General features: G+C 41.5%; 1 protein-coding gene across 1 annotated transcript in view; it reads right to left on the reverse strand.

Moving 5' to 3' along the window:
• The window catches only part of PKD2 (polycystic kidney disease 2 (autosomal dominant)), a 63,674-nt gene that overhangs the window by 25,194 nt on the left and 22,517 nt on the right, over nucleotides 1-15,963 (reverse strand). The window contains exons 4-7 of the mRNA XM_008574256.1: nucleotides 11,929-12,062; nucleotides 9,862-10,112; nucleotides 5,439-5,663; nucleotides 2,554-2,782 (exon numbers count right to left, since the gene is read on the reverse strand). Of these exons, the coding sequence (XP_008572478.1) occupies nucleotides 2,554-2,782; nucleotides 5,439-5,663; nucleotides 9,862-10,112; nucleotides 11,929-12,062 (839 nt within the window). The remainder of the gene's footprint in view (nucleotides 1-2,553; nucleotides 2,783-5,438; nucleotides 5,664-9,861; nucleotides 10,113-11,928; nucleotides 12,063-15,963) is intronic.

A 15,963-nucleotide genomic window follows, 5' to 3' on the forward strand; every position in this document is an offset into this window, starting at 1 on the left:
TGCATGCAGAAAAATATAAATGAATTTTCACTCAGTTGACGAAAAATATCATTTGCAAACAAACAGAACAAAACATTGTTTTCTCCCCCACATCTCATATGGCATTCCAAAGCCAAATATGAATTTCTTTTGTAACTATGCTCATTATTAATACATTGAGAATTTGGGGATCAAGTGTTTACCCTGAATTGTGTAATGTTACATTGGAGGAAAATGAAGGAGAACACATGTTAAAGATGGAGGGACTCTTGCTTTCCAGGATTTAGACTGTATCAGCAGAAATGCAAATAGACTGGGTCAGCAAAAATTTGCAAAGCTTAACCGCAAACCACAGACTTCCTATTGAGTTACCTAGGAGACAGGGAGGTGTGGGAGAGGCTTACAGCTGGCTAAAACATATATAATACATACTTGGAAGACAATAAAGTTGCTTAGTGCAAGCGCTAAGCCCCAGAATTTTGTGTCTGATTTCTGGTTGCTGACTTCCCTAGGCGGCAGCCCCTAGCTCAAGGTGTGCCCTGGGCAACTCACCTCCCTGCACTCTCTTGGCAGGGCTGCTTGCAGCCCTGCTCCCTGGGGGACTCCTGGCAGGGGCTAGGTGTAGTCCTGCCTCCTGAGACCCCCAGGAACAAGAGAAATGTGCATTACATATCTATCTTAAATGATGGGATGCACTTCTAATTGCATTGGGGTCTGATGGGTTCCACACTGTATCTTTTCTATAGTTTTTATTTTAAATAAAAGCTCTTTCCAAAGTGCACACGTACATGGCTTGAGAGGCAGTGGCAGTGGCTAAGAGATTTAGTGTGAGGAATAAATGAGCTTCTGTTATGAAAAGCACTTGGAATTGTGCCTAACACATAGCTTCTAAAGTGTTAGCCATTATTATTATTATTGCTGCTAATACTGCTGGAGGTGTGGGAGAGGCTTACAGCTGGCTAAAACATATATAATACATACTTGGAAGACAATAAAGTTGCTTAGTGCAAGCGCTAAGCCCCAGAACTTTGTGTCTGATTTCTGGTTGCTGACTTCCCTAGGCGGCAGCCCCTAGCTCAAGGTGTGCCCTGGGCAACTCACCTCCCTGCACTCTCTTGGCAGGGCTGCTTGCAGCCCTGCTCCCTGGGGGACTCCTGGCAGGGGCTAGGTGTAGTCCTGCCTCCTGAGACCCCCAGGAACAAGAGAAATGTGCATTACATATCTATCTTAAATGATGGGATGCACTTCTAATTGCATTGGGGTCTGATGGGTTCCACACTGTATCTTTTCTATAGTTTTTATTTTAAATAAAAGCTCTTTCCAAAGTGCACACGTACGTGGCTTGAGAGGCAGTGGCAGTGGCTAAGAGATTTAGTGTGAGGAATAAATGAGCTTCTGTTATGAAAAGCACTTGGAATGGTGCCTAACACATAGCTTCTAAAGTGTTAGCCATTATTATTATTATTGCTGCTAATACTGCTATTATCATGCAATGTTCATCCCTGTAGTTCTTTTTTATGCCTTAAGTGTTTTTTCACTTACATATGAATAACGTATTTTCTATATTTTATCAACTAATTCTAGTGGGAAATGGATGAATAATGATTTGATGTAAATGCTTCACAAAGGCCAAATAACATTTTAGTAATGGGATGAGGGAAAAAGTAATCCCAATGAGGAAGGCTTATAAAAGAGAGAATGCTAACAGGGTGATACATCTTTTACTGTGATTTCTATCACAGGACAGTGGGAAGGATAGACATGGAATAACATACGGTACAGCTGTGCCAATCTCCACATTTAAGCATGTAGCAAGTAAGTATGTTGTTAAATGCTTAAATGTATACCAGGACTTAGCAAAAGGTTATCTGTTATTGATGAAGGAGAAAACCTTGTAAAAATTCATTTTCACACTGAAGCCTCTAGAAGGAAGTGATTGAGATGATGCTTAATTAATTAAGTGATAAAGATAAAGGGAAAACATCTTGAACAAGTGTTGAAAGTTATAACAGAGCCAAGCCCAGGCACGGAATCTACAAGGCACAGAAACCACAAGTCTTGACTACATAACTCTGCCTTATGATTTCTTGTACCTCATACAGAAAATCTTGATAGATAATTTAAATTTTGTACTCCATGGATTATTTGCAGGAAATTTTCAGCTGAGGTATTCTCTGCTACTCAACATATTTTCAGGATATTTCATCTCACCATAATTTTATGTACATGCAGAAAAATATAAATGAATTTTCACTCAGTTGACGAAAAATATCATTTGCAAACAAACAGAACAAAACATTGTTTTCTCCCCCACATCTCATATGGCATTCCAAAGCCAAATATGAATTACTGAGTTGTTCTCGTTACTAGCGTGGCTCAGAGCTGACTGTACGTGCCCCACCACTTTATATTCAGAAAGGTTACTCACACAAGAGGAGAAAATAATTAGTAACACAGAAGCTGATATAACAGAAGGGAACTTTTAGCTTCTCTTTTGGGAATATCAAGATCCACAATGCTGAGGTGATCAATAATTAAAACGCTTAGGGAATTTGGTGGTGTTCTCAAACCTACCACAATAATCACAACATCCAGACAATTCCAGAAACTCCTGAAATAGCGTAGTTTGTGAATGCGAATTTCCAATATCTCTTCCACCACATAGTAAAGGATAAAGAAACAAAAGATAATCTCACAGGCTGCCAAGAAGAAATCAAAAGTTGTGACATATCGGATCAGCTTTACAGGCTGAAATTGCCAAGATGGAATCACACCGCCCGTTGCTGGGAATTCAACCAATAACCTGCATGGCAATAAGAACGATTAGAACAACAACGCACAGGTGTAGCCAGGAAAGGACACCCACTTGTTCTGTCCCCGCTTTATAAGCTAACAAAACCACTACCACGAGTCACCCCAAACCAGTAGCAAGCACTTTTATCACAGCTAATAACTCCATACTTGTAGAATTTTGTGCCACAAAAGGAGTAAGACTTTCCAAGGTCTCTCAGCCCAAAAGGATTACTTCCTCCTCAGTATTCCCTTTACTTTTGTGATACTTATACTGCTCAAAATACTGTATAATTTTTTTAAATGTAAAAGTTTATCAATAGAAAAAGACTTTCTAGGACTTCTATTAAATGCAAGTCATTCTACTAAGCAACATGAAGAACATAAAGAAATATAAGCCATGCACTCAAAACATGTATGACCTGGTGAAGGAGGGTATATATTTCATACATATATAAAGGGAGGAACTGAGTATCTCATTCATTCATTTGGTAACACCTAATTAGTACCAAATAGGTGTTCTCCAGCGCACTTTTTGCTCCTCTTCCCAGAGTCTTAGAGTTAACAGGTAAGTCCTCAACAAATGTCTGACTGCTGAAGCAGCAACATACTCGAACATTGTTTTACATTCGTACTAATGGCACTGACCTGTAGTGCTTCACTGTAATTGAACTGAGGATTATCCTTGCCAAATTCCCATTTTGTAAGTGTCACATTGAGAAAGTTGTGATTCACTTAACGGTAATACTAATGGCACTGACCTGTAGTGCTTCACTGTAATTGAACTGAGGATTTTCCTTGCCAAATTCCCATTTTGTAAGTGTCACATTGAGAAAGTTGTGATTCACTTAACGGTATAGTTTCCCTATGTAACTAGAAATAGAATTCTAGCTTCTTAATCTTAAGGCTTTTAAAAGTCAGCTAGTAGGCATCACCATCTCTCCTGTTACAGGACAGGTGGCCACACCTAGAACCTGAGTATCCAGGACCCATGTGTGAGCAATGATCAAGTAAAGGCAGGGACCACTTCAAATTAGAATTGGACAAAGAAGTGTGAAAATTCTTCCTTCCCCTTCATTGTCAATTCTCCGTGGGTGGCCACACCTAGAACCTGAGTATCCAGGACCCATGTGTGAGCAATGATCAAGTAAAGGCAGGGACCACTTAAAATTAGAATTGGACAAAGAAGTGTGAAAATTCTTCCTTCCCCTTCATTGTCAATTCTCCGTTCTTCCTTTCCTATTTGATGTGTTGGAGAGTAGGGGTGAGAACCAAAGACTCAGGAGAGCAATACTGAAGTGGAAAGCCTCGTGACAGCTCAGTGTGAACTCAAAAGGGAAGGAAGTGGCCTCTGTGTGTCAAGTCGTCTCTTTGTGGCCCGCTCTGGCCTCCACTGTCAACCAGTTCTAGAAACTGAGAAAACAGCATAGAGAAATGAAGTACCTGCGTGACAATGGTCAGACTCACAGTATGGGAAGTGAAAGAAATAGTCAAGACCATCTATAATTAGATATTTACTTAAATGTCAATCAGAGTTGCCTGCCTGTTTTTATCCTCTTCCTATCCTCACTGGAATCATTAGGAAAAGCTCAATCATAATTGCAGTAGATTTTCCTTCATTTCTGATAATAACTACTACTTGATTTAATGAGGTATTTTCTGCAAAAGTTGTTAAATACAAGGACTGATAAAATCCAGTTGGCCATGTAAAGCACAGTTGGGTTTAACCTAAAAAATGATGATAAAAAAGGATACTATGAGAATATATCCTTCTTATTTTATGTGTAAATATATGTGTAGGTAGTCCATGTTGGCAATGTGTCAGTGTTTCAGACAAGGTTCACCAGGAAGATGAAGGTAGGTGAATTCCAGATCCCCCTTACCCTGCTTTATTTTTTAATCTTTTTTCTTTTCTCTTCTAACATACTATATAATTTATTTATTTTGTGTATTATTATCTATTATCCCTCTCCTTCTGGTTGAATGCAAATCTGCAAGGACAGGGGTCTTTGTTTTGTTCACTGAGGTGTCCCAAGAGCCTAGAAGAATGCCTGGCACATATTAAGTGTCCAATAAATGTTTGATGAATGAATGAATGAACAAGAGACCCCAAACAAGCCAGTGGAATCCTTGTCAGTTTCCTCACTATCTCCCAGTGGTCATGACGGCCACATCACAGGATTTGTGGAAGGAACTTCATGTGCCTTTGGTGAGCCCTGAGCATGAGCTGAACATCAGGCATAGCACCTGACTCTGCTTGTGTTCTAATAGCAGGGGCATCATCTGAGAGTGGGAAACTCAGGGAAATGAGTCAAGATTTGATGGGAAGGGGACGTGGGGACAGAGCATGTAGCATTGATCATGCTTATAATGGGTACGGAGGATGTTAGAAAAACATAGTACTTTTTCTGGAGAGGTTTCAGCATTGAGATGAACTTGGACCAGACTTAAGTTTTATTCCAACTCACAATATTCCAGGATCCTAACTCCCTTCCCCAAGTATCTTTATCCTAATAAGCCTTCAGTTTTCATTCCGCCCTTGCTATCAGTCTGGGTCCTGGGCATCCTTACTTAGCCAACTACAGGCAAAGGTTTTCTGGCCTATCTCTAAAACAGGATGCACGTACAACTACACAGAAACGGGAGGGATGCGTGCCCTTGGTACACACCTGACTACACAGAACAGGTTAATGTTGGCATTGTACACTGAAAAGTCAATAAAAGTTGCCCTGGTTCCTCGGTCCAGCCAGACATTTTTCTTGAGGCTAGCAACCTGGGCAGCTGTTTCCTCTCTTGTTCTTGACAAATCCAGGTAATAGCCAGCTCCACTATAGGTTGCAATTATTCCCCAGTGGCTACTCCCATTCAAGTCTTTTTCACTTGTGTAGATCCAACTAATTAAAAAACAAAAATAAAAACAAAAACAAACAGGTAAATTCAGCAGAACTAAGACTCCACACAGCATTTGGGAATTTAATCCACAAAGATTTACAGAAAATTTCTTAGGAACTAGATGCTTCTTTGGCACTAATGGGGATGGAAAGGTGGACTAAGACTCTTTCCCTACCAAATTTATATCAAGTAGGGAGAGAAAAGTTGTAATTAAACAAGATACAAGGTAGATGATAATAAGAACCAAAAGAGAAATATAAAGAAATTACACTGGCAGATCAGAGGAAAGCTATCCTTTTTTGGTGGTCTGGGAGAGGTGGATCAGAGAAGGCTTTGGGAAGAAGCCGTGTTGGACCTGCACGGTAAGAGGTAAGCAGTATTTGCTCTGGCACAGGTAGATGGTAAGAGCATTTTTAAGCTAGAGCCATGCAGGGCCAGAGAAATACAAGGTACCCAGTGAGTAGTTCAGTGTGGCTCCATATGATAAAGAAAGGAAGGTTGAAAGGTAGACAGGGGTTAGGTTGTGAAAAGCAAGGGTGAAGGCATCACTGCAGGGAAGGTTTCTGAGAAACACAGAACAAGGCTTACTCTGGTGACCACAGGGAAGACTGGAGTGGAGAGAACAGAGGGCTCATGTGCAGAAAGGGTGAACACAGCAGGCCTTTCCTTGGGGAGGCCTGCTTACAAGGTTGGACCCTGGCTGGCACCTGGGAACTTGGCAGACAAGCAGCTCCCTACACTGACATAAAACTCCCCTGACTGGTAAGAACAGCTCCCCGTGCCTCAGCTGTTCGCCCAGGCAATGCGGCTTATGCTCAGCCCTGCTTTCCTTCTGGGGTTTGGAATTTTGGAATGTGGTAGGCAGAGGGTGCCTCTGTGACCAGCCTCTAGTAAACACCTGGGCAGAGTCTATAATGAGCTTCTGTGGTAGACAACCGTCACCTGTGTGGTTACACATTATTACTAGAAAAACTCAGCACGGCCTGGGTGACTCCACTGGGAGAGGACTTCTGGATGCCTGCACCTGGTGTACCCCAGACTTTGCCATGTGCCTTTTCCTTCTGCTGCTTCGTATCCTTTCACCGTAATAAACCCTAGCCATGAATCCACCCCTATGCTGAGTCCCGCAAGTCCTTCTAGTGAACCTGGGGGTGGTCTTGGGGACCTCGACACAGCCCAGTGAGCAGGGCCTGTGAAAACCAAAAGGTGATGAGGCCTGAACTAGAGCAGTGATAACAGGAGGGAAAGGGAAGGCCAAGAGCGCCACTGCAGTGACTCAAAAGGACTTGGCAACTGAGTTGGAGGTTGGGGCAGGGGAGGAGGACATCTCAAAAATGACTCAAATCTCTTTGGGGTAATGGGAAGATTGTGGTGCCACTCACAGGAGGAAGAGCAGACCCAATAAGAAAGTGAAGAGTTCAGTTTGGGGCATACTGCATTACAGGAGCTGGTGGGACATACAGGTGGCAGACAGACCTGCCTCACATCACTGGAATGTGAGCTCCGTGAAGACAGGAGGTTTTGTTTACTGCTGCTTCACTACCCCAGCACCTAGGGCGCTGCTAGAAGAGCGAGCCTTCATTGGAACGTGCCTGGCACATTGCTGCCACACTATACTTGTTGAAGAGATGAAGAGTCATCAAATAGAGATGAGAGTGGAAGCCATGTGAATACCATGGGAATGAGTATAATGAAAAAAACAAGAGACGGAAATATAAAACTTAGGAGTGGTTTTATGAGAGGGGAAGTGAGAGAAGAAGGGAGCTCCAGACTTAAAAGAATGCAAAGTTTAGTGTTAGTCACGGAAGCCAAAAGCACAAGCGGTCAACACAGCCACATCCTGCATGGAGGTCGAGCAGGGTGAACACTGGGGACTGTTCCGTGGATTTGCTAACTAGAGGTCCTTGGCAGCTTTTGGGAGAGAGATCAAAAGCAAGGGTTGAAGCCTTAAGCAGGGAATAAGTAGTAAGGAAATAGAGGTGGGAAGTGAAGACTATTCTTTCAAGGAGTTTGGAGTTGAAGGGATGTAGGAATGGGAGTGACTTGGGAATCCAGCAGGATCAAGGGATGGTTTAGATATGGACAGGAAAAGTCCCCTTCAGTGATCACCCTGTAGCAGAAATCACTTATTCACATATGCATCCAGTACATATTTATTTATTTATTTTATTTTATTTTTTTAAAAAGATGACCGGTAAGGGGATCTCAACCCTTGGCTTGGTGTTGTCAGCACCACACTCAGCCAGTGAGCTAACTGGCCATCCCTATATAGGATCCGAACCCGTAGCCTTGGTGTTATCAGCACCACACTCTTCCAAGTGAGCCACGGGCCGGCCCTCAATACATATTTATTGAGCATCTTTATATACCAGGCACTGTTCAAGGCTTTGAGAACATAGCAGGGAACAAAATAGAGTCCCTGCCCTCAGGAAGCTTAAATACTGGTGGGGAGATGAGTACATCAAGAAGCCAGCCTAACAACGTGATTGCTGTGGAAGAAGCAACGTGGAGTAGTAGGAGAAACATGAGTTTTGCAGTTAGGCTGGTTAAATCCCAGCTCGGTTCCATTTGTTAGCTGTGACGCTTTGGGTAAGTGAGCCTCAGTTTTTCCTCTATAAAATGGAGATGATACCTATTTTAGAGTTGGTTTGTAAAGGATAGATGAGATAATGCATGAAATCACTTCTTAAATAGTGTCTGGCACAGAGTAGTGGCTGTATAAGTTTCTTGTATTAATGATGTGAGATAGGGCCGGCCCCGTGGCACAGTCGGGAGAGTGCGGTGCTGGGAGCACAGCGGCGCTCCCGCCATGGGTTCAGATCCTATATAGGGATGGCCGGTGCGCTCACTGGTTGAGTGCGGTGCAGGCGACACCAAGCCAAGGGTTGCAATCCCCTTACCGGTCACAAAAAGGACAAAAAAAAAAGATGTGAGATAAAGTAAAATATTGGAAAAGGTGCCACAGATTAAAGGCATGCTTATGCTTTGCAGGGACTAGAAAAAGATGCATTAGAAAGCAAAATCACTATCATAACCTGAAAAAAATGTCTTTTGAGATTATTCAGTTCCTTTGCTCTGAATCTCCTGATTTTCACTAAATTTGTTTCTTATGACCCTGGTAACAGAGTATACATTAGATGGTAGACAAAGAATCTGGTCATCAAAAAGGTGTCAGTGTCCGCCCTGTTCTCTATTAACAAATCCAGATTCTGGGTGACTCAGTTCCCAAGAAAAGGATCAAGATGAACTGACAGAATTAGCTTAGCAAAGCTTAGAAGATGACTCTGCCCACAGTGACTTACCTGAGGCAGTGACCCCAAGAGCCCCACTCTAAGACAGCCTGAGAGCTCTTCCCATTTTTAAAAATAATAAGTACAGACATTCTAAAAGTAATACATGTCCTCCCCTGATACACAAGATGTTTTAAGTAGGGATACCAAAGTGTACTAAAAAACCCCTGCAAATATGCACATGTACAAATACATACTTAAAATCATAAACAAACATTTGAGAAGGATAGGCTTTAAACCAGATAGAAAACTGCCTCACAGTCTTACACTTTAAATAATTACACTTTAGGGCTGGCCCCGTGGCGCACTGGAGAGTGCGCCGCTTGGGAGCGCGGTAGCGCTCCCGCTGAGGGTTCGGATCCCATTTGGAGACCAGTTCCCGCTCACTGGCTGAGCGCGGTGTGGGCACAACACCGAGGGTTGCGATCCCGTTGCCGGTCCCCGGTATGGGCGTGACACCGAGGGTTGCAATCCCGTTACCAGTCAGTAAAAAAAAAAAAGACAAAAAATAATAATAATAATAATTACACTTTAAATAACTGAACAAAAATCTATTTGTAAGAGCTAATAAAAAAAGAATTTCTGTACTAGAAAACTTCCTAGTAAACACCCTAGTGGACAATGCTACTGGACCTATAAAAATAGGGCCCAATTATTTCAAATGAAATCTGCCCAGGCTCAAATAATTTCTTTTTTGTGGGCCATATGGTCAACAATTTAGCCTTCTGAAAAATATGCATGGAGAAACTGAGAGCGTTAAAAATCAGAGAAAACTTGAGAAGCCAAAGGTCAATTTGACTACAGCTTCAATACAAGCATTGAAGAGTCACAGAAGGCATCTTTTCCTTGGTGAAGCTGTCAGAATGAATAAGTGCACGTCACCAAGTGGCCATGAGTCACAGATACTTACGCAGTTCCATTTCGTGGCCCAAATGGAGCCCTGTCTTCACTACTGACGGAGTAAACATCATAGCACTCTTTAATTTCATCTCTCAAGTCCTGGGGGATAGAACAGGATCCATTTCTGACTCTGAGTTGCCGTATACGTGGAATCCCCAACAGCAGGTTCTCGTAGAAAATGAAACTCCGGTTGTCAGCCTCGGTTCGGTTGCTGGATTGCATCTTCCAGTACAGTCCATCCAGTAAGGAGCCTTCTGTGAACTGAAACAAAGGAAACATTTCTGAAAAGTTCCAAGCTCAGCAGCTGCCTTACTCCTGCCTGGAATGTTTGCATGATCAACAGTCTGGCAACTCGACGAACATGGTAGAGTGATGAGAGTGGGTTTTGTTGTCAGAGAGATTTGAATTGGACTGTGCTCCATCACTTGCTAGCTGTGAGGCCTTGAGCAGGATCCTCTGTGTCATGGTTCCTGCATCTGGAAAATTCATCTTTTACGTGGCCACTGCAGTGGCCAGAGTGGACACTTAATAAACAGCAACTCTGATTTTTGTTCTAAGACTAGAGGTGGGTGGGGGTGTTGCATAAATCCATGGCCACGATCAATTCCACTTTCCCTTATGAAAATGGCATCCCACACAATCATGGTTCTAAACTTGTTTGGAGAGAAGAGGCTGTAGCTTTGATTACCAGTCTGCTATCTGGACTAGACAATTTTGCTATATGGTGAACTCTCCAACCCCTCCCCATCCCTGTACAGCTTGGCACTTATTATCATGGAACTGCATATGGGTGAGAAGTCTCTTGTTAGTTTGCACAATGAGCTATGCCTACATGGAAGACAGATTTAGCCACTTCTCAATGTATTATCCTTATCATATGATCAATAGAGATAGACTGATTTGCCCCACTGAGGTGGTGGAAGATTCGTATTACACAAGTGTGGTTTTGGATACCAAGTACTTTCATATATTAATAGATTCCTATGACTCAGTTTTTTTTTTATCCTTAAAATCAGCAGCTCTGGGCCAGCCCCGTGGCTCACTTGGGAGAGTGCAGAGCTGGTAGTGCCAAGGCCGCGGGTTCGGATCCTATGTAGGGATGGCCGGTGCACTCACTGGCTGAGCGTGGTGCAGACAACACCGTGCCAAGGGTTGTGATCCCCTTACCAATCAGGAAAAAAAAAAAAAAATCAGCAGCTCTGACCCCAGGATTTAGTAAGAATTTTAGAAAGTATCTCATCAGGAAAAAAAAAAAAAATCAGCAGCTCTGACCCCAGGATTTAGTAAGAATTTTAGAAAGTATCTCCCTAGGGAGAAAAAATCATTTCCTTTCCCATGTCCCTTCCAATTTTCTTAGATTCCAAGCACCATATTCTTTAGATCAATTTAATATTTTTTTCTGTGGTATCACTCATTGCTTATACTCTGCTACTATGCTGGAATTTGTGACAATCTGGGAAGGGGCTAGGTTGAATTTCACATTAGCAGACATTTGAAAGAATATGCCTGCCTTTGTATCAGGTACTATTCTAGGAGCCTGGGATATATGCCATTGTCAGCAGAGACAAACATAAAAAGCAAAGCAAGACAGAACAACCAAACTGCTCTCCTGGGCCTTCCTTTCTAGGAGATTCTCAACAAATATTTATTGAATGATGAATGACTGAATGAATTATAAGCTAGGGTAAGGAAATGGCTGTCAGGCTAGAAAAAAAGTCCATCTTTCTTATTCCTTAGCCATGTGACCATACACATTTAAGCATCCTGAATTTCATTTTCCTCATTACAAACTGGGGCATAATATTAGTATTTACCTTGTAAGGTTACTATGGGGATTAAATAAGGTAAGGTATGAAACACTCAGAACAGTGCAAGGCACATGCAAGATTCTCAGCTAATGTTAGTTTACCCCTCTGAGAGCAGGAACAGTAACTTCTAACAACTTACCATAACTTATAACATCTTACACAGTGTTAAATGAATAGCGGGCCCTGTAGATACTCATGCATCAAACTTATGAAGCCAAATGAAAAGCTTTCAGTGATAAAGAGGAACTTTCGAAGTCCTTTGCAAATACCTTCCAGAAGTCTTCCATTGAAGAAAGAGTTTTAAAGTTAGTTTTCTCCATTTTGGACACTGGGGTGTCTAGGAAGAGCTGTGACATTATCCGGGTGTAGTAGTACACATTGGAGCTCATCATGCCGTAGGTCACTGGAACACAGAAAGCCAGATGAACTCTGCAAGGGAACCTGCACACAAATTCACAAGCCAACAGCCTCCACATAGGGATGGGTCCTGGGGGATGGATGTATATCTCATATGGTTTTCTCTCCCCTTTGCCTTCCTTCCCCCATCATTCTTCTAGGATATCTCCCTATCTCTCTGGCTTATAAAAGAAATTATGTTAATCTTGGCTTATATGAAACAAAATTGGCTTATTATTGAGTATCAAGTCAAGTATCAAGTTAAGATAAGGTGATTCCAACATGCCTATTCAGTTTCACCACCCACTGCCTCCTGGATCAGCTGAACTGCACAGGCCCCAACACAGGCCATGGCAACCTCCTCCTCCTATGGCTGGGCATGTGCTGCTTGCTCTCCTTACAATAACCACAGCAGGCCAGTCTTGGTTTACCCCCAGATCAATTCTCCATTCTTCTCTCCCCTGCTCTGTGCCCAGAGGCTGACCTCTACAGACTGTGCTCCTGGGATCTTTGCCCTTTGGGGGGCAAGAGGGGAGGTCAGGATTTGTTCCCTCTACCCCTATGCTCCATTCTCTCACCACCTGGACGCAATTTGGCAGTCGATCCTCTAACCCTGGCCACAGCGGCTGTGGGAATCCCATGGCTACACTGGGTCCATGCTGGGCCATTCCTTCCTCTAGTCCCCTCAAGCCTGGAGGTGGTAACCTTTCCTGAATGACTCACCTCCCCTTGTTGGTTTCCTTGATCTTGCCACATCTCTGTAAGTAGTCCCTTCATTAAACTTTATTTAATTTTCACTTTGAGTTCACCTTCTCTTTCCTTCCAGGAGGTTGACTGATACAGACACATCTGCTTCTTATCTACCAATCAAGCCTGTATGGAACCTTCTAACTCAAGCTACACCCCTGCCAAGAACACTTACCAATTATACTGTATAGTCTTGGGAGGAAGTGGGAAGATCTTTTTTTTTTTAAATTTATTTTTTATTAGCATATTCATTGTTACAAATCATACTTATTCTTTATAATTATACTGTATAGTCTTGGGAGGAAGTGGGAAGATCTTTTTTTTTTTTAATTTATTTTTTATTAGCATATTCATTGTTACAAATCATACTTATTCTTTATGTCCCTAATCCAGTCTCTCCCCTTCCACCTACCCCCTCTAATAACCATAGATCTGTTTTCTTCATCTGATAGATTAACTGTTCCTCTGTTGGTTCCCTAATCCAGTCTCTCCCCTTCCACCTCCCCCCTCTAATAACCATAGATCTGTTTTCTTCATCTGATAGATTAACTGTTCCTCTGTTGGTTTGTTGCCTACGTGATCGGTCCAGTACTGAGACAGGTGTGATCAAGTCCTCCCCTATCATCATAAGGGAAGATCATTTTTAAGCTTAGCAGACCAAAGGAGATCAAGGCTTGACTCTTGGCTCCTTACTTGCTATGTGATCTGTACAAGTTGCTTAAACTTTCAGAGTTTCCATTTCCTCTTCTGTTAGATGGGGATAATTAGCTATCCCACAGGATTTTTTGGTGCTTAAATAAAAATAATAACTAAAATTTATCTAGTACAATGGCTGACACTTAAATGCCCAAAGTGGTTCTTCCTCCTTTACTGGATTATCATAATATATCTATTACAAATTTCAGCACTGTCTTATGCTGGACTTTAATGATTGCAGGTGTAATACGCTGATAAAAAGTTTCAAGGGGAAGGAAATAATTCTTATAAGTAGCTGATAAAAAGCTTCAAGGGGAAGGAAACATATTTTATACTTATTTTGACAGTAGTTCCAAACACCCAGAAGAAGATTAATATTTACTTAATTCTATAATAATATTTAGGCATTATAAAATGCATATTAAAGCTGTATTAAGTTATTTGGGGGATTAAATGCTATTTAGTAAATCTCTCCTTCATATAGCCCTCTTCCCCTTTCAAGCATTATAGGAAATTAAGATTTTAAAGGAGAGAAATAGGAACAGTGATCCGAACATGAGTGCGTTTGGGAGTTCCTCTCAAGCAATCAGTTAAGCACTAAATAAACATAATACACACAAATTGTGTATTGTATCTAGAGGAGTATAAATAATTTCCAGTCCCCCTAGTTAGGCTCCCTTACTTGTCATCCTATGACCCAATGTAATTAGGACAACAGTCCTCTTCACGTGTTACATGACTTGTCACCTCTCAAAACTGTATTGGACCTAGGACTGGCTGGTTAGCTCAGTTGGTTAGAGTGCAGTGTTATAACACCAAGGTTACAGGTTTGAATCCCTGAACTGGCCAGCCACCAAAAAAACAAAACAAAACAAAACGAACAAAAAACCCCACAACTGTATTGGACCAGAGTTAAGCGTTTAGAATTCTAATCCCTTCCCATTTATGAAACAAGGTGGTATTGGACATGAACGTGAGCAGGATGCGATCTCTGCCCCTAAGGAGAGGAGCTCAGTGTTCCCAGGTAGAACACTGCCTACCCAGCTCCTACAAGGGGATGGACACAGGTACAATGTGCTCTGCAAAGGCCTTCTAAGAATACAGAGCCAATCAAGGGGACAAAACTGACACGATACAAAAGAGTAAGTAATGAAGGTCCCCAAAGCCAACTAAACGATTAAGTTGATTACTTTTAGTTAACTTGAAACTAGAATGTATTCTGGATTAATACAGACCATTTTGGAGTATTTTACCTGTAGCTTTTCTTGTTGTTGTTCAAATGGAATTTTGGTAAATTATTTAAGTTTTTTGATAAATATGGTATAGTTATATATAAGTATGTAAATATAAGTATTTTAGCTACTTATTTAAAAATGTATCGCCTTTATTTTCCTATAGTATTCAAAACTCCATACTGATTTTTGCTTTTGAAATTTTCAGGATCTGTTGTGGCTTTAATAGTGTCACTAAAAGGAAGGATGCAACGGATTCCCTTGGTTATGTGGCACCATCTGCTGGACAGCCACAGAAACGATGCCTTCTAGCTTTGAAGGAATGATGATTGTTAACAGTTGTTTAATCAGCAAACATGAACTCAGTCCCTCCCTTGTGCCAGGTCCTAGGGCTGGTCCATGGGTTATCTTTGAGTGACAGCTCCACACACTGCAGGAATTGGCTACACCACGTGCCCATGTAGTGGCAGCTAAAAGACCCCTGGAACTGGAGTCAGAACAATTTGGATCTGAGTTTCAGCTGTGCTTCATCCTGAATCTCTGTCTCTGTGTTCATGATTGTGGGCCTTGGTGTCTTGGGATCTTGAACAAGTATTTAATAATATCTAGGGCTGTTGTGAAGCTCAACTGAAGAAATGTATGTGAGGACAGTTGCACACTGTAAAATGCTATGGAAATATGAAATTGTTACATCACTTCTTTTAGTCTGTCATGGAGAAAGCCCACTGGGAAGGTAGCATTCACTTTCTCTAAATGAAATAAATTGTGAAGAAAAACTTACCACATGAAATAGATCACCTTAAATGAGGACCAGGAAGGAGAGGAGAATATTAAAAAATATAAGGTAAAGGACACACATAGATCCTATGTGCTCCCATTTCTTCTGCTATTCAGCCCTTGTCTTAACCGCTGTGTTTCCCATTTTCAATAAAATAAGCCAGAACAACAAGAACAAGGAAAAAAAAAAAAAAAAAAAATATATATATATATATATATGTATTTGGCAGCTGGCCAGTACAGGGATCTGAACCCATGATTTTGGTGATATAATGAACAAAATATATTAACAGACAGTATCACCAAACAATGAGCATGTAAACTAACGAAAGCTGCCTTAAAAACATGGTCTATCCATTCTAAATAACTAGCTAATGGATACTATTTTATTCTTAATATTGCTGAAAAAAATATAGGTTCAAATACTAAAAACAAATAAAGGGTAATGTAGAATTA

This window comes from Galeopterus variegatus, unplaced genomic scaffold (assembly GCF_000696425.1).
Source record: "Galeopterus variegatus unplaced genomic scaffold, G_variegatus-3.0.2 Scaffold1019, whole genome shotgun sequence".
NCBI lineage: Eukaryota > Metazoa > Chordata > Mammalia > Dermoptera > Cynocephalidae > Galeopterus > Galeopterus variegatus.